This window comes from Mustela putorius, unplaced genomic scaffold (genome assembly GCF_011764305.1).
Source record: "Mustela putorius furo isolate JIRA1106 unplaced genomic scaffold, ASM1176430v1.1 tig00000242_pilon_pilon_pilon, whole genome shotgun sequence".
Classification (NCBI taxonomy): Eukaryota; Metazoa; Chordata; class Mammalia; order Carnivora; family Mustelidae; genus Mustela; species Mustela putorius.
In genome coordinates this window covers 7,129,638-7,155,613 of record NW_025421325.1, presented here as the reverse complement: position 1 = coordinate 7,155,613, position 25,976 = coordinate 7,129,638, and the positions used below count along the sequence as shown (strand labels likewise).

Genomic DNA, 25,976 nt, shown 5'->3' with positions numbered 1-25,976 from the left:
GACACACTAGATTAGACGGACTTAATAGATAAACACAGAGCATACCACCTCAGAACAGCAGAACACAAATTTTTTCCAAGTGTGCATGGAACACTCTCCAGGAGAGATCATATCTGCCACAAAACAAGTTCTCAATAAATTTAAGAGGACTTAAATTATATCAAGCATCTTTTATCAAGCATCTTTTCTGACCACAACAGTGTAAAACTTAGATATAGATTTCAAGAGAAAAAATGGAAAGCACACAAACTTGCGGAGTCTAAAACACATGTTACTGAATAAACAATGGGTCAACAAAGAAATCCAGAAGAAATTAAAAGAAAAAACCAACTTTGAAACAAATGAAAATGGAAACACAGCATTACATGCAGCACAAGCAAATGTTCTAAGAGGGAAGTTTACTACAGTACAGGCCTCCCTCAAGAAACAAGAAAAGTCTCAAACAATCTATTCTTAGACTTAAAGAAACTAGAAAAAGAAGAATAAACAATGTCCCAACTTAGTAGAAAGAAAGCAATAATAAAGATCAGAGTAGAAATAAAACAATTACACACACACACACACACACACACACACGACAAAAAAAAAAAAAAAAATCAATGAAACCAAGAGCTGTCTCTTTGAAAAGATAAGCCAAATTGGCAAACTTTTAGTCAGACTCATGAAGAAAAAAAGAGGTCCCATATAAACTTGGAAATGAAAGAGAAGTTATAACTGATACCAGAGAAATACAAAAGATACTAAGAAAACTTACATGCTAACAAACTGAACAATCTTTAAGAAACGGATAAATTCCTAGAAACATATAATCTTTTAAGACTGAATCAGGAAGTAATAGAAAATCTGAACATACCAATTACTAACAATGAAATTCAATGAAATTGAATCAGTGATCAAAAATTTCCTAACAGGGAAACTGGGTAGCTCAGTTGGTTACGTGTCTGCCTTCAGCTCAAGTCATGATCCCAGGGTCCTGGGATCGAGTCCCACATCAGGCTCTCTGCTCAGTGGGAAGTCCGCTTGCTGCTCTCCCTGCTTCTGCTCTCACTCACAGATACATGGATAAAATCTTAAAAATATATATATATTACTTCACAAATGAAAGTCCAGGCCTAGACAGCTTCACAGGTAAATTCTACCAAACACCTAAAAAAGAGTTAATACCTATATTTCTCAAACAATTCTAAAAAAACTGAAGAGGAAGGAACACTTCCAAATTCATTGTACAAGACCAGCATTACCTTGATAACAAAACTGAGGACACTACAAGAAAAAAACAAAGGCCAATGTCCATGATCAACAACAGATGTAAAAATCTTCAATAAAATATTAACAAATTGAATTTAAAAATAGGATGGGGTGGCCAGGTGATGGACATTAAGTAGGGCACATGTTGTGATGAGCACTGGGTATTACATGCAACTAATGAATCTTTGAACACTACATCAAAAACTAATGATGTACTATATAGTGACTAACTGAACATAATAAAAAATAAAAATAAATTTAAAGGATTATACACCATGATCAAATGGGATTTATTCCAGGGATGCAAGAATGGTTCAACATCCACAAATCAATCAAAAAGATATATTGTATTAACAAAATGAGGATAAAAATCCTATGACAATCTCCAAAGATGCTGAAAAACTTTTTGAGAAAACTCAACATTCATTTATGATAAAGAATCACAGCAAAGTGGGTATAGAAGGAACATACTTTAACATAATAGAGGTCATATGTGACAAGCCCATAGCTAACATACTCAACAGTAAAAGCTGAAAGCTTTTCCTCTAACATCAAGAACAAGACAAGGATGCCCGCTCTTGCCACTATCTAATTAGCATAGTACTGCAAGTCCTAGCTTAGTCCTAGCAATCAGATAAGAAAAAGAAATAAAAGGCATCCAAATTGGTAAGGAAGAAGTTAAACTGTTACTATTTGTAGATCATAGGATACTATATAGAAAAGACCCTAATGACTCCACGAAAATACTATTAGAATAAAGAAATTCAGTTGCAGGATACAAAGTTAATATACAGAAACTGGTTGTATTTTTATAATAATGAAATACCAGAAAGAGAATATTAAACGTACCTAGGAATAAATGTAACCAAGGAGGTGAAAGACTAGTACTGTGAAAACTGTATATTGCTGATGAACAAAACTAAAGATGACACAAAAAAATGGAATGAGACTCCATGCTCACTGACTGCAAGAGTTTATATTGTTGAAATGTCCATACTATCTAAAGCAAATCTATAGATTCAATACAATCCCCATCAAAATACCAATGTTATTTTTCACAGAACTAGAAAAAATAATCCTAAAACTTGTATGGAACCGCACAAGATCCTGAATAGCCAAAGCAAGCTTGAGAAAGAGTAATAAAGCCAGAGATGTCATGTTCCCTGACTTCAAACTGTACTACGATGCTACAATAATCAAAACAGTATGATACTGGCACGAAAACGGACACATAGGTCAATGGAACAGAATACAATGCTCATAAATAAACCCACACTGATACAGTCAATTGATCTATGACAGAGGAGGCAATAAATATAATGCAGAAAAGACAGTCTCTTCAATGGTGTTGGGAAAAATGAACAGCAACATGCAAAAGAATGATACTGGACCAGTTTCTTACACAAAATGAACTCAAATCGATTAAAGACCTAGATATAAGACCTAAAACCGTAAAACTCTGGAAAGAAAATAAACAGTAAAATCCTGGACACTGGTCTTAGCATGTTATTTTGGATTTGTCTCTTTAGACAAGGGACGTAAAAGCAAAAATAAACAAACGGGACTACATCAAACTAAAAAGCTTTTGTATGGTGAAGGACACCATCAACAAAATGAAAAGACAACCTGCTGAATGGGAGAAGATGTTTGCAAGTGCTATATCTGATAGGGGGTTAATATCCAAAATATATTAAGAATTTCTACAACTCAACACCAAAGCCAAAACCAAACCCAAACCCTAGATAATCTAATTAAAAATAGGCAGAAAACCCAAATAGACATTTTTCCAAAGACATACAGATGGCACATGAAAAGATGTTCAACATCACTAATCTTACAGGAGATACACATCAAAACCACAATGAGATATCACCTGTCAGAATGGCTAAAATAAAAAACAAAACAAACAAGGGTTGGTGAGGATGTGGAGAATATGGAACTCTTCTGCACTATTGGTAGGAATGTAAACTGGTGCAGCCACTGTGGGAAACAGTAGGGAGACTCCTTAAAAAACTAAAAATAGAACTACCATATGATCCAATAATCCCACTTCTGGTTATTAATCCAAAGAAAATGAAAACACTTATTCAAAAAGATATATACTCCCCTAGGTTCATTGCAATGCCATTTGCCATAGCTAAGATATGCAAGTAACCCAAGTGTCTATGGACAGATGACTGGATAAAGAAGATGTGGTATATGTACACAATGGAATATTATTCAGCCATAAAAATGTACAAAATCTTAGCACTTATGACACAGATGGACCTAGAGGGTATTATACTAAAGTCAGAAATAAAAATACCAAATGAGTTCATTTATATGTGGAATTTAAAAACAAAACAGAAACTGACTCATGGATACAGAGAAGAATATGGTTGTTGGCAGGGGAATATATGAAAGGGAGGTATATGTAAGAGGTATAAATTTATAAAATTTTTTTTTTAAAGATTTTATTTATTTATTTGACAGAGAGAGATCACAGTAGACAGAGAGGCAGGCAGAGAGAGAGAGAGGGAAGCAGGCTCCCTGCTGAGCAGAGAGCCCGACGTGGGACTCGATCCCAGGACCCTGAGATCATGACCTGAGCCAAAGGCAGCGGCTTAACCCACTGAGCCACCCAGGCGCCCCAAGAGGTATAAATTTATAAAACAAATCACGGGGATTCAAAGTACAGCACAGTGAGTACAGTCCATAATACTGTAATAACTTGGGTAACATGGTAACTAGAGTTATGGTGATCATTTTATAATGTACATGAATTTTGAATCACTAAGTTGTACACCTGAAATTAACACAATATTATGTGTCAACTATACTTCCTTTAAAAAAAGTCAATACATATTCACTGTAGGAAATAAGGAAATACAGAAATGATAAAAAGGAATCACCTATAATTCCCATTCCCTCAATACAACAAATGTATTTTGGTGTTTTTCCTTCCCTTATTTTTGTTTTATAACACAGGTGCATTTGTAACATATGGGCAGTTTGTGACCTGCTTTTGTTTCACTTATTACAGAACTACTTTTGTCTATTAATAAAAAATTTAATATCAAGTGTATTTATCATAATGTTATTAAATGATCCCTCTGGTAGGTATTTAGACTTTGGCCAGTGTTTACACTGTTCCTCTGCAGAGTCACCTAAAAAAGTGCATAGAGAATGTCCACATTCAGGAAGAGAATGTGGAAATCTCAAGAGGAATCCAGATCGCTGGCTCAAAATGGAATCACCTGCGAGGACTTGTGTATGAAGAGTCCATGCAGCAACTCTACAGGAAACCGAGGAGGGAAGCTCAGCAGACACCCTGTGGCTCAGGCCTGGAAGCAGGCACACCTGGCAAACACAGGAGGCCGCTCCTGGGCCTGCATCACTTCTGCCACCTTGGCAGAAAGCACAGAGCCGACCTGATCCAGGGGACCAGAGGGTCAGCCTTTGCTTGGCACCTAACACAGTGGGACCTGCCCCGCTCCAATGCTGGCTGCACTGGCTGGCGCCAAAAGCACCAGAACAGAGGCGGTGTGAGGCAACCCGGGGATCACTGCCAAACCACACGGTTTAGGAGGAAGAACAGGACAACGCTAGCATGGATACTTTCCACCGCAGAGAGCTGGCCGCTCCCTGACAAAGGAGGGCGGTGGTACAGAGTGAGGGATGCCTAGAACAGCAGCGCCCCCGGAACACACGGGAGCCCTGTGTGTGGGGGTGCTCTCTACGCCCAGTTAGAACACACCAGGTCTTTATTAACTTCTCCAATCAGTTAAGGAGCCCCCGCAGCCCAGCCCCCTGGGCCGATGCAGTAGCCAGTTGTCTCAGCCCGGGCTTGTTTCTGTTTCAGACCCAGACTGTGTGCTCCGGGCAGAAGCCCAGCAGGGCAGGAGCCATGGAAGGAGGATGGGGAGCGCCTCCAGGCCAGACTCTGCAGGGCTCCCCGGCCCTCTTGCTGCAAACACAACAGCCTCTGTGTTCACCAGCCTTGTGCTGCAGCGTAAATCCTCAGTTTTTGTCTCTGTTTCATCACCACCCTGGGATGTTCTATCCTGGTTCAATTGTTTCTGGCTAGGCATGCAGCTCCCAGGCCCTGCTGCTGCCTAGGCAAGACAAACATTGGTGACAAGGGACTCCTAGGGTAGTGCAGGCCATCTGTTAAATGGCCACAGAGAGCACGGGGTCATGCAAGCTGGGAACCCCCAGGCACACACTGAACAGGGAGCTGGCTCTGACACATGGGGCAGAAGCTCTGCCTTCAGGTCCCTGGGGACTGAATTCACACACTCCTTCAATGACTACCCCTGTTTCTCTGGCTGGTGCTATTTTTATAGCATCTGGTAGGAAGGATGGAAGGAAAGCAGGCAGGCCCCTTGCCTGCCCAGGGGTTTCCAGGGTCAGAGTGTGGAGGAAAGGCCTGTTAAGGGAGAAGGCAGGGAGGCGGCTGTGACAGTTCCAGAAAAGAGGGGTCCCCTCTGCTCAAAGGCAAGTATTGGCAAAGGTCATTCTTCTAGAAGGGCACAGACAACGACCCAAGTCCCTAAGAGAAGCAGGGCACAGTAAAATGCACAAAGAACTGAACCACCAAAAAGGAGAAGACATCAAATCATTTGTAACCGTTTTACAGCAGGACACAGAACATCTTCTACTTAAATGGGTTTTGTGATTTCTCTTTAAAGCAGACCCCAAAGCAGACTAGAAGAAATGGGTTAAGTGGCACGCCTACATGTTAAAATTCAGTCTCCGTCTCTCCGGAACCCCCAGCCGGCCTGGTTCCAGCAGAAATGCTAACTGGACCATCCCCAGGAGACAGCGGATCTGTTTCATCTATTTCAGTCGTGCACAAAGGGGACACATACACATTCTGCACGATTTCCCCTGGGGCTGCGGCTGGCCAGCAGTCTGGCCAGCACCTGGGGCCTCCAAAGATGCTGTCTGCAGGGGAACTGTGACTCTGATGGCCCACTCCTTGGGGAGGGGAGGAGTGGGGGTTGCTACCCACTGCTCTGATAGGGGGCACTGGATGCTGTGACAGGAATCCAGGCGATTTTGTCTATGGTTACCAGGAGGCTGCTCACGATGAGAAATCATCTTTTTCTCTGTTACCACAAAACAGGGGTGCTTCCTGGTAGCAACCTCTCAACTCCCCCTGGCCCCAAGAGTGCCCAAGAGTGCCAAAGGGATGAGGTTTGTAAATCTCCGAAGCACTGCTGAACACCCGTGAGGAAGGCCCAGTGAAAGGTGTAAGGGACAAAATAATGGCTGATGACATAAGGGGGAGAGATGAGTCAACAATAAATTATACATAAACTGGGAGAGTCTGTGGCATTCAGAATGTTCTAAGGGCAGGATGATTCTTTCTACCAATCTGTCATCCTTAGGAGTCAGTTACTTGGTCAGTTTTTTTCCCTCATTCATGGTTGTCTAATCAGTACTAGAACCTCTTACAGTTCTGTCAGAGGGAAACACCAAGGAGTGGAAGCCCAGAATCTTTCCGCTCCGCCTGAGTACCCTCTGGCTCACAGGATTTCTCAAACCCAAGGCCTACGTGGATTCTTTTGTTAAATTCAGTAAAAACTAATTGTAACATTTTTCTTTTAAAAAGTATATACTTTATATAAAAGACACAGAAAGATGCTCAATATGGTTAGTCCTTAGGGAAATGCAACTCAAGTCCACAGTGAGATATCACTTTACACCTACTAGGATGACTACAATCAAAAAGACAAGTGCGGGTGAGGCTATGGAGAACTGGAACCGAACCCTCATGTGTCGCTGGTAGGAAGGTTAGTGGTGCAGCCTGCCTGGAAAACAGGCAGCTCCTTAAAATGTTCAATGTAAATTACCATATGACCCAGAATTCCATTCTTATAGGTCTCTAACCAAAGAAACTTGAAAACATACGCTCAAACAAACGCATCTGAACACAAAGGTTCAAAGCAGCATGCTTTGCTGGTGCAAGTGCGTGGGAAGATACCCGGCATGGTGTTAATGCAGTGAACCCAGTATTAATGGTAGTTATTTCAAGGTGGCAGAATCCGAAGATCTTCATACTATTCTGCATTAAAATCTTTATAATGAATACCTTTTTTTTTCCCAGCAGAAAATCAGTAAATGGTTTTCTTAAAAACAAAACAAAGTAGAAAAAGGAAGAGAGCAAAACCCCCAAGGCAATAATATATACAGGAGATTCCCTCATACCAGCATACGTTTAATACCTTTCTAATCAGACTTTTATTTTAGTTTGATTACCTCACCGCAGCCAGGATTCACCTCGCTTTCTTTAAACATGCAGGAAGTTGACAGAATTCAAAGGTGTCCCCATCTATATCTGAACCAGCTGTCAGCATCTAGCATTTTCCACTTCTTCCCACTGAACCAATCATATTCCCTGTACTACGCTTCCTTCCTCCTTCCCACTCCTTCTTTCCTTCCCTGCCTTTCTCCTGGTCTGATGGGGCAGGAGGAGTGAAAAGGTGAATTTTTTTCCCCTCTTTCATTTCAAATGCTACAATTCATCTGCTCTTATGTATACACATAGTTTTTTCCTGCCCTTAGGCCATCTAATCATCCTGTGACTGCTGAGCACTGTTAACAAACATTTGTATTCTTCTGACATCCAAGCAACCCAAATCCTTCCCTATGTGTGCCAAGGACCCTGCAGCCGCCAGCCTCACGGGGTGGCTAAACAGAACCTTTACTGGTTCTGTCTCCAGTTTCATTGCACAGAGCTGGGTGTGAGCTCCATAGTGCCTTATAATTAGCCCCAAAGCAGCTGCTCTTCCAAAGCCTCACTTCGTACCTGCCACGACTGTCGATGTGTATAAATATTAAATGCAAAAGGCACCATTAAAGTCACATTAAGCTTCTGGCTGAAGCACTGAGGCTTCTATATCCAAAGTTGAGATCAAGCCATTGCCTTGGTGTTCTTTGTCTTTCTGGGCACTCACTTGTAAAAGTTTTCAGTGGGTGAAATCTTTCACCCAGCTATGACTGTCACCTATGAGGCCACCTCTAATGCTGCTGTTTTTGCAGCTTGCACAAACCACACAAGTGTGTAAAATTTCATCTGCTCAACGACAGGCAGTCTGTCTGACCTCATCTCAGGGGGCGATCAGGCAACGAAGACCCGTGAGCAGTAAGCCCCTAGTAGTGGCCGGGCAGCTGCGGAGGACTGAGAATGACCAGAAAGGGCCGGGGAGCAGTGCCAAAGCCGCCCCCGACCTTGGCCTTGTGGGGTGCAGGGGCCTGCACAGGCTCTGAAGCCCCCACAAGCTGCAGGCCCGCTTTTCACATAAACAAATGCCTGGGACTATTCCCCCTGGAGAGGCAAGGATGAGAAGCATATTACCCCCATCACACAGACGGGCTTTTTTTCTCTCCTTTGCTAAATGAAATGTTTCTACATTTTCGGTATAAAAACAGCACTTGCAAGCATTTAATACTTCAATTATGAAATGCACTTAGTGATGGCATTTGGCCTAAAACATTTATTGAGATAGCAGAGCAGTCCAAAACTTCAAGAAGCATGGACATACCTGTTTAGCTGCTGTGGAAGAGATGGCTTTTCGGTCCAGCAGGTTGAGTAGCTCAGCCAGTGCGGAAGGTGTCACGGGACTAGCAGCGCCCCCAGAAAGGAGAGAAAATAAATTTACATTTCATACTGTCAGCATACCCATTTATGATTATTGAGAAGCAAAGCACTTGATACTGTAGGTTTAAACAATTAAACCCACACCCAGAAATGGAAATAACATGCCAACTGGGCTCTATTTATTTATTTATTTTGTATTTTAGGATATAACAAATTTCGGTGACTAGCATTGTTTTTCTTTATTTTACTACTCAACAATAATGGCTGTTTGGCAGAAGTTGTAGCAACAGACAACTGCTCAGTTTAATTAGTCAAAAAAAGGAGTGGCTGCAAAATTCATGAACCATGACAAGAGAAAAAAAACTATACCCAAAACAAAACAACCCAGTAATTAAATATTTTCAACTGCAAGATCAGCCTAAAAATTACTTCAAACAAAAGAGCTAACAAAGCGACTTTTCTGAGTGTTTTTATGCAAATATAAGTTCTTTGTAATTCTAAGAGCTTTTCTTTAAGGAACTCTCCATGACTGCCATCCCTGTCCTTAAGTGGCCTTATAGGCATCTGCAGGGACTCTGTTTACCTCTCCTGACTCACAACACAAGGGCCCAGAATCCATCACACCCATACTTTAGGATGGGACTTATCTGCCAAGATCCCATGATAAAAGAAGGCCAAGGAGCAACCAAACCCTTAAAATGTCATTAATCTACATGAGGGGGTAGGAGTGTGTGGAGGGGCGGGGGAGTGCCTAGATTATGGTGAAAAGACAACAGTGAATTACACACTTCTTTAAAATACGTGATTTTGCTATTTTTGGTTTTTTTTGCATAAATTCCTTTATTGAAAATACTGGGCTAGCACTGCATTACATATACTCAATATCCATAAATGAAGGGCCACACATTTCTGATTGGACAATACGGTTTTAAATAGAGAACACAGCATCTGGATATGCTCTCACAAGTATAGTATCATGGATTTTGCTACTTTTAAACACACAGAGCAATGAGGCTAATAAAATGCTGTTTATCTGAGGTCATTAGGGGACTAGTTTTAAATAGATAGGAACAACTTATAAATAGCACATTAGTGTGAATGAAAGCTTCTGAAATGCTTAAGGCCAAGTGAAAACACCTTCTGTTTATGTCTCAGTTCTCATCAATCACAATTAATTTCTTTGTAAGCTCTTAGGTAATAAAAAGGAAACTGCCACATAGCCCCCCCTTCCAGTTTCCATGAATTCCTATACCCAGTGAGTGCAAGCAAGTTCACCAGCTCCTTCTTGGTGGATTCTGGTTCAAGTACAGTGAGGTCTCATTAGGGCTGTTCCCTCAAAGCAGCTGACACACGGAGGCAGACCATCATCCTTAAAGTCTTTGTTTATCTCAAAGTATGGATAAAAGGTAATTTCAAGTGGAAACTAAGTTTGGAGACTATCTGGTGTTATTAAGTTGGTATTTGGAACATCTGTGAACCACCCTGATTCAATCACAACAGGAAGAGGGGCAGAGAGCTGGAAATAAACCAATAAATCCCCTTTTCAACCTTCCACCTTACTGACAATAAAGAATCAGGTTGTTTGAAAAACACGTATTCCTGGTGTGTTCTGCAATCCTAGAAAATGCGGTGGCTAATTAAAGTGTAGACGGTAGGCAGAACCCGTAATAAGCACTGGTGTTTCTAGAGCATGCAGAAAAGAAAAGGTCCCTTCTTCCACATGAATTGATGATATCAGGGACACGTAGACAAAAGAACAGAAATAGAACACAACATAACTAAAAATACTTTGCCTTTCATCTGATGACCTTAATTCATTAGTTAGGTCATAAAGGAACACTAAAGTATTTCCATTGACCTAACAGCATTGGCGACTTCTCTCTCACCTTTCTGTACCCACAAATGCTTGACACATTAGTCACTACTGACAAACAGTCAGTAGTATTTGTGTCACAGCACTCTTCCCACCAACAGGGAGAGCTATCCGGTATACTGCATACATTAATTCCAGATATACCAGGGCTAACCTTGAGTGAGACAATGACAAAGATCAGTACCTGTCAGGCTGACTGCAGAAGACCCCACTCATCTGTTAAATAAATAAACCATCAGATCTGTAACATAATGGCAGCAGAAGCACAAGCTACTGATTTGCCGCTCTCAGATAATGCTAGTTTCTGGACAGTGCATGTGTCTCCACTAAAGAAGAATCTGACATCAAGAGACTTAAGCTTTGTGTGCCAGCCTCCAATCCCCTGAGGCCTGCATACGTACAGAGGGATCTGTCCCATCTGCCAACTTCCTCCAGTCCCCTAGAGCTCTTTCAGATCACGACTCCATTCCCAGCTTGGATTCTGGGAGTAGACCCTCTGCCACCTCTACACCCACACACCCCTCCCCGCATCTGAGAAATGTGCGGCTCATCTCAATCCCCACACTCGTTTCATGCCAAAAGGCCACCTTCTCTGCTTCTGTTGCAATGGGACACAGGAAGCCCCCGCAGGAAGACAGAGGTACCTGGACACCCAGGTGGCTCTTGCAGCTCAGTACTCCTTGTGTTCATCTCGATGGTTTCCCTGCACCCCTAGCGGGTGCCCCAACCCAACCACCAGTTCCAGACAATCTCCTTCCCGTTTCCCTTCTTGGCACATGCCCTCACCTCTCACTTCATAAGGTTATCAGTTGAAGCAAGACCCCGGATTTTCTGTCGTGCCCTCTTCCTGCTGGTTCCATCAAACAAATCCCTTGACTCATGCTTTTAATCCCATTACTTTCCACTCTTATGGATCCCACTTGCATGTTTGTTTCCTCTCCTGGGGCTTCACAAATGCTCAGATCTACCCGATTTTGAAAACGTCTTCAAGTGATCTTGGGAGTCACTTGCTTCTGCCTGGAATCTAACCTTACTTTTATCAATAAACATCTGGCATCAGTGGCTACTCTCTACCCTTGTGAGCACAGCCATGTGGATACTAATCCTAGCCCTCTACGGAAGCTCTTCTCTTTAAAAAAAAATCACATCTCCTTTGCTTGTTGCCAAGCATAACCGCTTTCCCCCATTCTGCTGCACCCCAATTCTGGACTACATTTAAAGCCCCTTGTGAACACCCCATTCCTTGGACCTCTGCATTCTCTTTCTTTTCCTTGACTGTCCCTCGTGCACTCCTGGCCCTTGTCCATATGGTTTTCTGCCTCCACCTCAGGCTGGCAGATGAGGGAAACCCATCAGTTCCCAAGACTGCCTCTGCTTCTTCAGGGCCCAGTTCTCTGTACCACTGGGCTCAACGACTTCTCACCAAGCATGTTCTAAACTGGGGTCAGCAAACTTCTTTTGGGAAGTGTCGGAGGGCAAATGTTTAAGGCCCCGTGGGCCACACACGATCTCTGTCACATATTCGTTGTTTTGCTTTATGAGGTAATAGCCACTGTTTGCTCATGGGGCTGCCAGAACGATCTTGAATGGGCTCCAAACCTTGCAGCCCCACTCTTGGATGCTACTGCACATACCCCACCCCTGCCAGACTTCCCCTCCCTTACCTTCAGGCCCTCTTGGCTAAAAGCCCACCCTGGGTTGCAAGTCCCTCAGGAACCGCCGCCCATGGCGGACCTGGAAGTTCAGGGCACTTGACTGGACTGGACAACTGGACGGTGGCACCTGCCTGATTTCACTGTGAAGCGCCCACTCAGGGTATCTGTAATTGCCATGTTCTTAACTGAATCAAACCTGTCATTAACAGCAATTTAGAAGGAGTTAACAGAAAAACAACTTTCAAAGCACTATGCTCAAAATAATTAAAAAGCCGAGTTCAACAAGAGCTTTTCTGGTTGGAGCCTTCAAACACCAGTCTTCTGTCAGGTCTTTCAAGATGAATGCTAATTTGCAAAATCAGCTCTTGCCAGCTTGACCTCCAGAGTGTCCCCTGCCTGGTGCCATCAGACGACAACTGCTAGCGCGGCGGCGACTGCCGATCTCAGCGCTGGAAATGTTCACTCCAGCAGCTGCGGTTGTTCATTAATTACTGTTTGTTCCGAGGTGAGGCTGGGGGAGCCAACAACGTTCTTTGAACTGCGTAGGAAGAGAGCTGCTAGAGAGGGCTTTGGATCCTCAGCCCTTGTTCTACAGAAACAGTGTAGCAGAACTGTTGCTTAGCCCCCCGGTTCCCGCTTGTGGAGCAATTCCATACAGGTTTATTCAGAACTGGGTACCCTCTGGGTTCTTAAAACTCTAGTGCTTGGGAATTGCTAGGGGAAATACCGGGGGCTCCAAGGTTACTCCAAAAGCTGATTTACCAACCTCGGCACTGTCAGCAGCTACCACCGTGGTGGACACGCAAAGCCTTAACCTCCGATGGACATATAAAGACGCTGGTCTGAAAGTCAGGGGACACGGCTACCTGTCTCAGCTGCTGAGCAGCCTGGGGTCTATCATCTTACCGTAGGTCAGGGCCTCGACTTCCTTGTCTGCTAAAGGACAGTGCTGAACCAGAAGTTGTCTGAGGTCTCTGCCGGGACAACAATTCAGTGACTCCAGGCCAACACAGTCCATCACAGCCAACAACACGGAACACCATACATTTAAAGATCAGATCTAGAGGGGCGCCGGGGTGGCTCAGTGGGTTAAAGCCTCTGCCTTCAGCTCAGGTCATGATCCCAGGGTCCTGGGATAGAGCCCCGCACTGGGCTCTCTGCTCAGCAGGGACCCTGCTTCTTCCTCTCTCCGCCTGCCTCTCTGCCTACCTGTGATCTCTGTCAAATAAATAAATAACATCTTAAAAAGAAGAAGAAGAAGAAGATCAGATCTAGAACTCTTCCGAAAGCTCAAACAGCATCCTGGAGCCTTCCTGGCTTCTTCTGGCCAACTGGCACTTCCCTCTTCTCTGCTCGCCCATACCATGTAGAGTTGTGGAACAGAAGCACAGCTTTCTGCCTCGGACTGAAAGGCTGCCGCACGAGTCTAGTCCTCCCAGGAGGCAGCAGGCTCAAGGGAGGCAGCGGGCTTGAAGGCCAGGGTGAGGCTTCCTCGTTGAACCACGGGCTCTGCCCAGAGGGGCACTCTGCCACAAGTGTTGGAGACACGGCTGACCTCCCCGCTGACTCCACATCCAGGCCTGTGCCAGTCAGTCAGGCAGCTGTGATTTCCTGCCATCTTCCACTCTCTGCTTCCACAGGCTGTGCTTCTCCATGATGCAAGAAGGTGCAGTGCGTTGGCATTCCCACCCTTGGCTCTCCACAGGTGTTGTCCAGGCCTTTGCCTCACCAACTCCTACCCCTTCTTTAAGGCTTTGGTACAGTTGCTTCTCCTCCATAAGCCCTTCTGGATGACTCCAGTCTTCATGGAATGGCTGCCATGTTTTCAGTGTAAAGAGTGGAGTTTCTGAAGAGGGGCCAAACCCGAAAGGACAGGACCGGAGGACATAAAGGCAACAGGTGCCAAAGGAATTCAGGGCGCTGAGGGTGGCCCTTGTTTTCGTACTGAACACGCCAACCCGGCGAAGAGAAGGAAACGGATGCAGGGGGCCCACTCTGTGCCAGGCACTGTGCATTTTCCTCTCAAAACCCCTTGCAGGCAGGTACTGCTGCCATTTTCGTTCACAGTGAAGCAGTGGAGGGTCAGAGAGGGGAACTCCTCCAAGGTCACTGCTGGTAAGGAGTCAAGGAAGGAAGTGCATGGATCCCACGTGGCCACATTACGCCATACATATACACATCGCAAGCAAGAGGCTGAACATGGAGTTGGCACTGGACAGCGAGACCCTCCTTGAGCAAACACACTTCTGGAATCATGTTATCTGTGTAGGCTCGTCCCCCTCCTCCACTCTCCATGGCCGTGGGATGCTGCTGAGACAATGGCATGCCTGCTGACGGGGGGCACCACCTTCCCTTGCTGGGGCCCAGCCACCTCCCTGGGGGTCCTCATGAACACTCTCTCCCTCCCTCCCCATACTGCAATCTGCTGCTCACTCTTTCCTTCTAAAAACTTGCCTTTCCTTTGGCTTTTGTGACATTCTGTCCTAGTTTTTCTCTTCTCTGCCATTTCTTCTCAGCTGCCTCCTCCTCTGCCCACGCTTCTCACTTAAGAGTCTAGAGCATCTCCGGCTCCTTCCTTGGCCGTCCTATAAGGCCTACCCTCCCTGATTCTCTTCTGTTTCAACAACTTCAGGTACCATCTATAGGTCGCTAAGTCCACGTTCTGCCTATAATGGACTACTTGCATTCCCAGAAGTAGGATGTGCCTGGACTCACCTCGAAATTTTTACATGGGCTGTTCCCTATACTAGAACCCTTTTCCCTCCTAGATTTTGCCTGACTAACCTTACTCTTTCTTCCTTCAGGCCTTAGCTTGGCTGTTACCGTCCCCTTCTCTAGAGCACCTAGCTCACTGCTTTGTCATCACCGGCTTCTGGACTGTCAGCTCTGAGAGGAGGGACTACATCTGTTGTGCTGACTGGTATTCCCCATGTTTAGCACAAAGTCTAAATAAACATGTGCTGAATAATGAACAAATGAGAACTCCAGGATTTCTACCTCCGAGATCTCTCTCGTCAGCGATAGATCATATATCTGACTGCCTCCTGGTTATCCCCATGAGGGGAATGTCTGTCCTACCGGCAGCCCAACTCAGCATGTCCAAAATGGAACCTGGCATTGTGCCCCGCCCCTTCCCTCTGAACTCATTCCTCCTCCTCTACCTCTCGTTAGGCTCAAAAACGCTGCCCTCCATTTCACTCTACTGCCCAAGTAAGAACTGGAAGCTGCGCAACATGAGATAATTGTTCTCCATCTACCTGAGCTTAGGCCCATGGCATTTCTTACAGGCACTCCTGCAACTGGCTTCCTTGTTTCTGGTCTGTTCTTCCAACCTACTCCCCCAAGGTGAAACTGGAATGGGCTTGAGATCGAAGGCTTTTGAGAGGTGCTGACAAAAGTGTTTGCACGGTGGCCTCTGGTGCTCTGTGGCTTCTTCCCGAGCTTTCTTGCTTGGTCCTTTGACACTCGGGAGTTTCTGGGTTTCCTGAGCCCCTAACACCTGCTAGCCTCGAAGTTTCCAACGGCCACTCTGTTGCCTGGAATGCCCTCGCCCCTCCCATCACCTGGCAACTCCTGCTAGGTCTTTAGGGCCTTGCTCCAGCATCCACTTCTGAGGGAAACCTCGTTTACCTTCTGGCCTCAGGTCAGGCCCCCTCTGTGTTCACTCAGGACACCCCCGACGCCTCCAGCCCAACAGGATCACACTGAGGTGCCTGCCCGTTTTCTTACAGGCCCATATCTCCCACCAGCTTGTAAACTCCTTGTCTTACTCATCTTCAAGCCTGCAGCCCCAGCACAATACAAAGGACAGCACAGAGAAAGACCTGCACAAATGGACAAAATTTCAGATGTGAGGGAGGACAGCTTTAGAATATGGGATTCACAGGGGCGTGTGTGTCTTGTCAGGAGATCCTGAGGGGGAAGAGGGAGAACAAAACACTGGCCTCGTCCTACTTCAACTGCTTCTGGACACAGTTCATCATAAAGGAAAAAAGAATATCCAGACCCCACTCACCTCTCATTGACAGCAAGGTTCTGTTGCTTTAAAAAACCCAGAAAAATGTTGAGGACCCAACTAGTTACTTTTTTTGGCTCTGCCCTAGTTTCTTTTATCACATTTTGGAAGAACTCCAGTAGGCCAACTTCATTCTGTAAAGAAAGAAAGAAAGAAAAAAAAACACTATATATATATATATATATATATATATATATATATATATATTCCCCAAAAATGAAAAATCAGCATTCTGAAGTCAAATCTGAAACTGTCACCCTCTGCCTCCTCTGACACATCTACCTGTACTTCCCTGAACACGGAAATGTCACCAGAAAATCGTGATCACTTTCAGTAAACAGCAAGTATCTGACTTCTATCACTGTCACTGTGCATTCGTTTTAATCTAGCATTTTCTCACAGGAATGTACATGTCAGAGAGCCTGGCTTGGTGAACCAGAGTACTATGAAATCCACTCTCCCCCAAACTCATCTGCCCTCTCCCTGTCAGCCTTGCGTACCCTATGACCTTAACCCTTGAGCTGCATCCTTTATCCTTGGGCCCATGATGTTTGGGCAGAGTTCCCTGTCCTTTCTCTTTCCAGGTCTATTCTCTGCTGGAAGTCCCAAGTGATTGTGAGAATAAAGAGGAAGGAAAAGAAGCAAATCAAGGGGGAACAGACGGAATATTCTACCTCTGAAAAATCAAAAGTGGATCGTAACTGTATTTATCTTCACATCGTCCCAAGAAGTGACAGAAATGGGTTTCAAATGTTTTCAAAATGAGTAAGAACCCAGGGATCCACTCAGACCACAGGACTGATGGAGGCAGCAGTGGCTTCTGGGCTTTCCGAGCCAAACTAGACACGGCTTAACCCTGTCTCTCCTCTTGCTCTTTGAAAACAATCATCAAGGGCACTTGAGGAAGACTCTAGTACGTCTCCCCCTCTCAATGGTCAGCTCTCTGAGTCAGGGGCCATTCTGTCCGGTTCACTGTGTAACTAGAGCGAAAGTGCTGGGCGATGGCAGCTACTTGGTGAGTATCTGTGGACGGAATCCAGGCCTGCCATCACCACGTGCGTTTCTAAAATATCACAAGTGAATGCTCCTTCTTTATCATGCCTTGTTCACCTTTAAATATTAGAATTGCCCCGTGAGGCATTAGCGTCACCTCAAAGCACTCAACAAGTCCCTTCACTATAATGGCAAACTGCCAGCTCAGATCAGTTTGGCAGAACCAAAAAATCTGGCTAAGTTCAACCTTTGTTTTCCAATGAGAAAAATAAAAACACATGCTCCTCACATACGAGAAGGCAAAGCTTCCAAATGGCAGAGGGAACACATTTTTAGTAGATTTGCCTTACCTGCTGCCATTCAAATCAAACCACACTTTCCTTGACATTGTCTTTGAAACTTCATACTGTGGGTGAGGTTCTCACCCTTGCCCCTTTCAGAAAACCTTTGTTAAGGGAAAGAACTTTCTGGAAAAATAAGATACTGGGAAGAAGTTAAGACATGCAAAAAAAGAGTGCTCTGAAAGTTTAGCTGCTGTAGATGCCATAAAATATACACGGGCATACAACTTATGCTAAAGCAGAAATTTCATAATAAAAAAAAATCTACATGCCCTTTGTAACAGATAAATTCTCTGGTGACAAGCCTACTGAATAATCCCACAATCATCTCTCGAATCTCTTTTCAAGCCAACGTTACTATTCTGCTCATGCTAAACCAGGGCAAAGGCCGCCTCAGCAGCCAAAGCTTGACTGCAGATAAAGACAAATACAGGCAGAATGAAGAGGAAGCTCTGCTTAACTTATGGAAAAGTATTCAAACTTCCACAACAGTACAGCAAACCGCTGGGGAAGTAGAAAACCGCTCTCCGGCCCAAATCAGACGGGCAGAATTCTCTTTGTTCTAACCCAGACAGGCTGGCCTGCTGGTGAAAAGAGCTGTCAGAAGGAGAACTCTTTGCTTTGCCAAGGAAAGGTTTTCTAAATCCACCTAGAAATATTGCAGTCGAATTCCCAGGCTTGGCTGAGTTGCTGGGACGTGATGAATATCTATTCTTCTACCCTTGGGTGGTTTTTTTATTGGATGGATAACGTAGCAAGTCAGAGTTCTGTTTGTCTTTTTGTGTCAGTGCTGTGAGGAAGCGTCCCTGAGCTGGAACCATACTTCACTGGCCGGGGTTGAGGCGGAGGGAGGCTCAGAACACAATGGCAAGTGGACATGAAAACCTGAAGCTATCATGGGGTGAGCAACCAGCAGCAGGGCTGACAGAGGCCGAGCTACTGCCGCCCAGAGAATGATGGGTCAATGCCAAGTCGCACACAGGCTGCCTGATCAGAAGTCCGCCTTTCAAGAAAAAAACACCCCAGAATTCTAGATATGGTTTCCTTAGTTTTTCTGTGAGATCGGCAGTTGCCGATCTGGTAAGCTCAGCACAAATATCAGAAGTCCCTGTCGGACATGACAGTGCGGCCATCTGGTTTTCTCAGGAGAACAGTGAGCTGGTGATTCCCTGACCTGAAAGCCATAGGAAGAGCCACGCAGAAAGGCCACACATTAGGGAGCCCCTAACTTCCTTCTCAAAGGCGACATGCAAGTGTCTGACTCAGCACTAACCTCTCCCGCATCAGAAAGAGCGGACGCCGCAGCTGCACAGCGCGGCCTGTCTCCTGGCCAAACGTCATACTAATTGTTCCGTCAGCCACAGCCGATGTGGCAGGGACAACCAGGCCCGTCTTTCGCATAACACCAGATAGCCTTTACGGCTCTGTGACCGGGAAGCATCCTTTTCACATTTTAATAAAATTTCCCCGCAGCATTCAATTACACCCAGAGTCAATGCCAGGTCAGCCTCCGAGATGCTCACAGGCACCCTCCACTGCTGATGGATCTGTCAGCCAGTCAAGGCAGGTGTGAGGCGAGGCACAGAATCACCCCACCTTCGTGGTCTGCCCTGGGAAGGAACCCTGATTCACCCTTGCCTTGGGCCCCGGAAGCAATGTCTTTCTGCATGCTACTGTCTTTTCACAAAGGCTGTCTTGTACGTTCTGCCTTCGGAGATGACAAAACGTCAGAAGGCCATGCAGATGGAACAGGAGTGGGGCTGATTTCTCAACCACTGTTCTGGTTCTAAGTCCCACACCCTTTGAACCTGATGGCAGGGTAGAAATTAGCTGGCTATATTTAGAAGAATGAAACCTGATAGAGACAGCTGCCCAGTGGCAGACTCAAGAGAAGAGAAAACCCACAAAGTACCAGTTGAGAAACAGCTGATTAAGTGGCAGGGAGTGACCTGGCAGCTAAAGGAACCCCAGACTGGCAATCAGGGCTACTGAAAAAGCTTGCAGGAGTCTATCCAGAATGGGCTCCACACAGAGAGAGTGGCCAGCCCTGTGGGAAGCCGCACACGGCTGCTGCTCCTGCAGATGGTATTAACAACGAGAATACGTTTTATTTTATTATTATTATTTTTCCAAGATTTTATTTATTTATTTGAGGTAGAGAGTGAGAACACAAGCCGGGAGACAGAGGGAGAGGGGGAAGCAGGCTCCCAAATGAGCAGGGAGCCTGATGTGGGGCTCGAGCCTAGGACCCCAGGATCATGACATGAGCTGAGGGCAGACACTTAACCAACTGAGCCACCCATGCACCCCACGAGAATACATTTTAACAACAATAATAACAGGTGCTAGGCACTGGTCCAAGTGGTCTCTACATTAACTCATTTAAACTAACATTAACTCACGTAATTCTTTTTTTTTTTTTTTTTTTAAAGATTTTATTTATTTGAGTGAGAGCTGTAGGATGAGGGCCAGAGGAAGAAGCAGACTCCCTGCTGAGCAGAGCTTAACTCGCTGAGCCACCCAAGTGCCCCAACTCCTTTAATTCTTCCTAAGAATCCTCTGGCACTAGCAGAACTCTCTCTTAAAGATGAAGACACTGAGGCGTTAATTTGTTCGAGGTTACACAGCAAGAAAGCAGCAGAACTGGGATTTGAACCTCTGCGGTCTGTGCTCCTCATCTCCATGTTACACTGCCTCTGATGAAGAAAATTTCACGTTGCTGCCTTCCTGGGGACGGAGACTGAGTCCCTAGCAGTGCCAGGCACAATGTGAAGTAACCAGCTCATCAAAAGAATGCCCTTTCCCACCACTTCCATTATTTTATTTGGTACCTGCCAGCTGTTCAAAGGTTCTTCACATATTAAAAATGTTGCAAAGGCCCTTAGCAATTAACTTAGAAATTAGGAGAAAATGGCAGGTTCTCTTTCTGCCTCTGCCAACATACACCTAGACCACCTGGCACTCTCTCCTGTGGCAGGGCACACACCGGCTCCAGATCAGGAAGGCAGACAGATACACGCCCCCCCGCCCCAGGCCACATGGAGCTTCTGGGGGACAGGATGGTGGCCAGAGTTCCCCGGGCCTCTCTTCTGTGTCCCTTCCACGCCCTCTCCTCACGGAAGGTGAGTACGCCTCAACCAAGACCCTGCCCAATTCTGAAGCATCTTCAGACCTTCCAGAACAGCTCCCACTACTGCTCACATGGTCTTGGTGTCAAGCAGATGGCACCTTACTGCATTCTAACTCTTCGGATCTGGGGGACTTCACACACTGCATTACACCCAACTGGGCAGGTCGTCCCTGTAGAGGGAGCAGCGGGCTGTACGGCAGACCCTGCACCTGTGGATTGAACAACAGTGGCTTCAACCAGGTGAGGTGCCCATGTGTCATTCTGTGGAGGTACAAACGGGAACTGCTACCAGTTGCCATGTGGCAGGGGCACTGGGGCAAGCAGCCACTGAGCATTTCTGCAAATGTAAGAGGGTCCAGCATCTATCTGTGGGGCTTCTGATGGTCCCTCTTTATTCTTGTGGGGTTTGGTCACTGTTACAAAGTGAGAAAAACAACATAGACCCATCGCCTTTGTGAAAATAACACAGAATGCTAGTGTTGGGGTGGAAATGGAAATTAGATAGGGAGGCCTGGGTGGCGGTTCTAAGGAAAGAAAGCAGAAGTCATGGTGAGATTAAGGATGGATGCATTCAGTGGTGCTGGCTTGGATCTATGGTGTGAATGAGCCTTCCCTCTGCTTTTCATGGAAATAAGAAGTGGCTGTGGAAATCTTGCAGTGAGTGAGGGGGGAAAAAAGACTCATTCAGAGGGGTCTTTAGTGGGGAAGAAACTAAAGGAAGTTAATAGGTGGTGTGAGAGAGCATAGGAGACATCACTCTCACTTGAGTACGTCAGGAGGAAGCCAGAATCCTGAACCATTATGGCCACTTTCAAGAACATGGAGATCTGGAAAAGCTTGGAAATTGACCTAGAAACACCAAGGGTATACTCTCTAGTCTGTCTCATAAGATACCCAACTAGGAAGGTCTATAGTCCTATTTTGGTCCTCACAGTTTCTACTCCTGGGTCATGCTCTCAGTGGGCCTGGAAGCCCCTAAAATCTGAGCAAAACTCTGGTCCCAACAATTTCACTTGTACTTTGTTCCTAGCCAAGTTGGGAAGTACACACATCTGAGTTTAACTCAGGATACTGGTTCCACACAGAGAGGGTTCACACCTACATTGGCTTAGGCACATGTGAAAATGAGCTTACATTCTCTGAGACACATGAGCTCTAAGAGGGATGGGAAGGAAACCAATCTGGCAATAAGACGCTTCTCTGGATAATCAGGTGATAAAAGTTGACGGCAGGCCAGCATAATTAGAAAACTGTATCTTTGAGAATGGGCCACAAGTAGTATGCTGTCAAGAAATCAATTCTGATCATGACCGCATTTCAATGTGCCCAAAGCCAGCACTGTCAGATGGGCCCAACACAGAGGGAACCGGTGCTGGTCAACAGCAGCTTTCGGGCTGTAGCTTAAATATGGCAACAAAGCTTCAACGCAGTGCTTGCTCACTGGTGCCAAGATCTGACTGAAACCTGAAACAGTGTGTTTTAATTGTCCCCATAAGGATTCAGGATGGAGGAAGGAAAGAGTCCCCATGCATCCCCAAGGCTGGGCACTCAGGACTTCACTCCTCCCTGCACTTTTGCTCCAGGGGGCAGGTCCCAGAAGGGTCAAATGAATCTGAGCCCAGAGGATCCTCATCTCTGGAAGTTCTCTGTTACTTGCATCTGAAACAAACAAACTGCTGGTTTTTCAGAAGTAAAGTTAGAAGATGCATTTTGTATTCAGTTTTACCGGAAAAAAAATATCAGTTACGTTTCTAGTGTATAGACTATAAAAGCACCCATAAGCTGGCAAGCACTCGGTGCAATTTTATAAAACGAAGAATAAAATCAATTTCGAAAATTACACAGAGTTGAAATATGGTGAGCGACGGTGCTGACCAAATGGATTTTCCTTCAGCAGGAGTTAGAAGGCCAGTGCTTTGTTCCTCAATACGTCTAAGCAGTCTAAAACCAGTCAATATAGTTTCAGACGCCTTTTAAAGTATTAGCTTTAAAGTAGTATTACCCATGAGTACACAGATATTTATCATGGGAAATTATTCTACAGACCGTTCATCCAAACAGAAAACCACACCATTTCAAGCGCACTAGAAACTCAAAGCAAAACTCTTGGAAAACAATCCATTTAGTAATCAACCACAGTCATGATATTTTTTCTGCTTCTTGGTCCCTGGAGACACCTTCACCTTTTTCATGGTGTCAGAAACAAAGGATTATGGCTTCAAATGGGGAATAACCAGCTGGGGAAACACAAGTTGTTCAAATAAGACTACACATCTTGAAGCTGAATACAAATACAGACAGACACGTATGGCAGCACGGGTCACTAATCCGGAGGGTCACAGTCACATTTTCCCAGTCTCACTGGGGCCATGCTGGATTTTTCTTAAAATTCTGTCCTCCGCAGCCCTCAATGTGTTGGTGGCTATTCAGTGCCTGTGCTCTTCTCCCTGATAACTTATTCTAGGGAGTCTGCTTGGCTGACTTTAGATTTTCTTAAGATTCAGGGAAGATTATGCTCTGTCACTCATCTTCGGGGTAAGGGAATCATTCTCTCCCCTCTTTAAGCAACGGAGGGTAACAGCACCAGCTGCCTTTGCAGGGCCCTCTCAGCTCCCAGGTGTCAGAGGTGGGAGCTAAAACCAAGACTGTACTGCCTGTCTCTTAGTCGGTGTTTCAACCCATTGCCCAGCAGGGCTACTTAGGAGAAGGAAAAGCAACCTGGAAAACATAAAAGCTCTTCCACCTGAAAACAGCACAGGGCGCTGTGACAAGGACAGCAGGCCCTCAAGAAACACTGGATTGGGGATGCCTGGGTGGCTCAGTTGGTTAAGTGTCTGCCTTCGGCTCAGGTCATGATCCCAGCATCCTGGGATCGAGCTCCACATCGGACTCCTTGCTCGGCAGGGAGCCTGCTTCTCCCTCTGCCTCTGCCTGCCATTCTGTCTGCCTGTGCTCTCTCTCTCTCTGTCAAATAAATAAAATCTTAAAAAAAAAGAAAAGAAAAGAAAAGAAAAAGAAACACTGGATTGGGAATGCTGTGCCATTCCTCCACTAAAATCTTGACAAGATGGACATCTTTCCATTTACTGAATTCATACACAGCTGGCCACCCTGTGAGCTTGTATCTGGTCCTTACCAAGTGCCTACCATGTGCTGGCCATGACATGACTGACAGGCAAAATCATCCCACAAACCCCACAAACCCCACACATTCTGCCCTCTCATGGAGACCTTCTCAGTGATTCACTCCGAAGGAGCCAAGAACCTACCGCAGCAAGTTTAAGGAACAAAACAAAGTTACGGAGGACAGTTTACATCTTTTTTTGTGACTTAAATTTTCTACTTGGAAAACGGACGCAATTTCTCCTTTTCTTTTCTTTTTTTTTTTTTTTAAAGATTTTATTTATTTATTTGACAGAGAGAAATCACAAGCAGACGGAGAGGCAGGTAGAGAGAGAGGAAGGGAAGCAGGCTCCCTGCTGAGCAGAGAGCCCGATGCGGGACTCGATCCCAGGACCCTGAGATCATGACCTGAGCCGAAGGCAGCGGCTTAACCCACTGAGCCACCCAGGCGCCCCAATTTCTCCTTTTCATTGGAGTTGACTGATTTTCACTAAATTTAGGAGAAAGCACGTTTTCTTTCTTTATAAGGCAGCCTGACATCTTAAAACCCAATCGGGGGCACATTCTATGTGCAGACAAGCAGAAGAGCTTAGAAATGTAAATAAAGCCTGGGCTCTGTAGTCAGTGCAGACCACTGAACTGCCAGACCACGGAACCACAGGCCTGCCTGTTACTTTATGTCCTGCACTCCACCATGGTTGATGTTTCCCCATCTGTAAAATGGGGAGAACAATAATATCTACCTCCAACAGTTGTTGTAAGGGTAAATTAAAAAGTGGCCCATGGATGGGGTGCCTGGGTGGCTCAGTGGGTTAAGCCTCTGCCTTTGGCTCAGGTCGTGGTCTCAGGGTCCTGGGATCGAGCCCTGCATTGGGTTCTCTGCTCGGCGGGGAGCCTGCTCCCTCTCTCTCTGCCTGCTGCTCTGCCTACTTGTGATCTCTCTCTCTGTCAAATAAATAATAAATGAAATCTTTAAAAAGAAAAAAAAGGTGGGATGTCTCGGTGGCTCAGTTGGTTAAGTGTCCACTCCTGATCTCAGTGTTGTGAGTTCAAGGTCCCCGCTGGGCTCCATGTTAGACCTGGAGTCTACTTTAAAAAAAAAAATGTGCCCCACCATAAACCACAGAACATACTGTCAGCAAGCAGCCATGTTCTCATATTGCTTGCATTCTCCGAATTTGTTTGCATTCTCTGAATCAGGTAAGGCAGTGTTTAAGAAGTGATATCCCCACAGACGTTGCCCTGGGATTATCTGCTAAGAAAAATGCACATGCGTATCATCTAGGTCATTCTTGTGATCACTCCCGGAATATACTGACTCAGAGAAGGACTTGCTATGCTACTAGAACCTCTCGTTTTTCAGGATCCTAAAACCTGCATTTCTATTCCTTAAGGCTTACAAATGAGGTCAGCAATCAAGGCAACATAACACAAGACAGAGAAGCAAGGTTAACTAAATAGGTTGAAGCTTCGGGTGGGGCAAGATACTTTTTATGTGACCAAACAGTAATACAGGTTTTCTGTCAGGAGGGAACTGTCAGGAGGGTTTGAGAGAGAAAACCAGGATGTAGACTGGATTTAATGTCCTAACAAAACCAGTTCAGAAAACAAGAGTGGAGAGGCCAAGTGACTTGCATCTGGACACAGCACATGGGGTGGTTAGAGTGGAGGTCCCCATGCTTCTCACCCAGAGTTCAATGAGCTAGCTATCACTCCATGATCTGCTAGGGGGTCAGCAGGGGTTTATGGATCTGACCTTTAGAAACGAGGATGCTTTGGGTGCCTGAGTGGCTCAGTGGGTTAAGCCACTGCCTTCGGCTCAGGTCATGATCTCAGGGTCCTGGGATCGAGTCCCGCATCGGGCTCTCTGCTCAGCAGTGAGCCTGCTTCCCCCTCTCTCTCTCTGCCTGCCTCTCTGCCTGCTTGTGATTTCTCTCTGTCAAACAAATAAATAAAATCTAAAAAAAAAAAAAAAAGAAACGAGGATGCTTTTATCAGGAATGCTGTTTCTTC

At 45.4% G+C, this 25,976-nt stretch overlaps 1 protein-coding gene across 2 annotated transcripts in view; it reads right to left on the bottom strand.

Annotated features, from left to right (window-relative positions):
• Window positions 1-25,976, bottom strand: part of GATB (glutamyl-tRNA amidotransferase subunit B) — a 96,846-nt gene that overhangs the window by 13,806 nt on the left and 57,064 nt on the right. For both annotated transcript variants that reach the window (XM_045078326.1, XM_004758056.3), the window contains exons 10-11: window positions 16,377-16,510; window positions 8,778-8,856 (exon numbers count right to left, since the gene is read on the bottom strand). In XM_045078326.1, coding sequence (XP_044934261.1) covers window positions 8,778-8,856; window positions 16,377-16,510 — 213 coding nt within the window. The remainder of the gene's footprint in view (window positions 1-8,777; window positions 8,857-16,376; window positions 16,511-25,976) is intronic.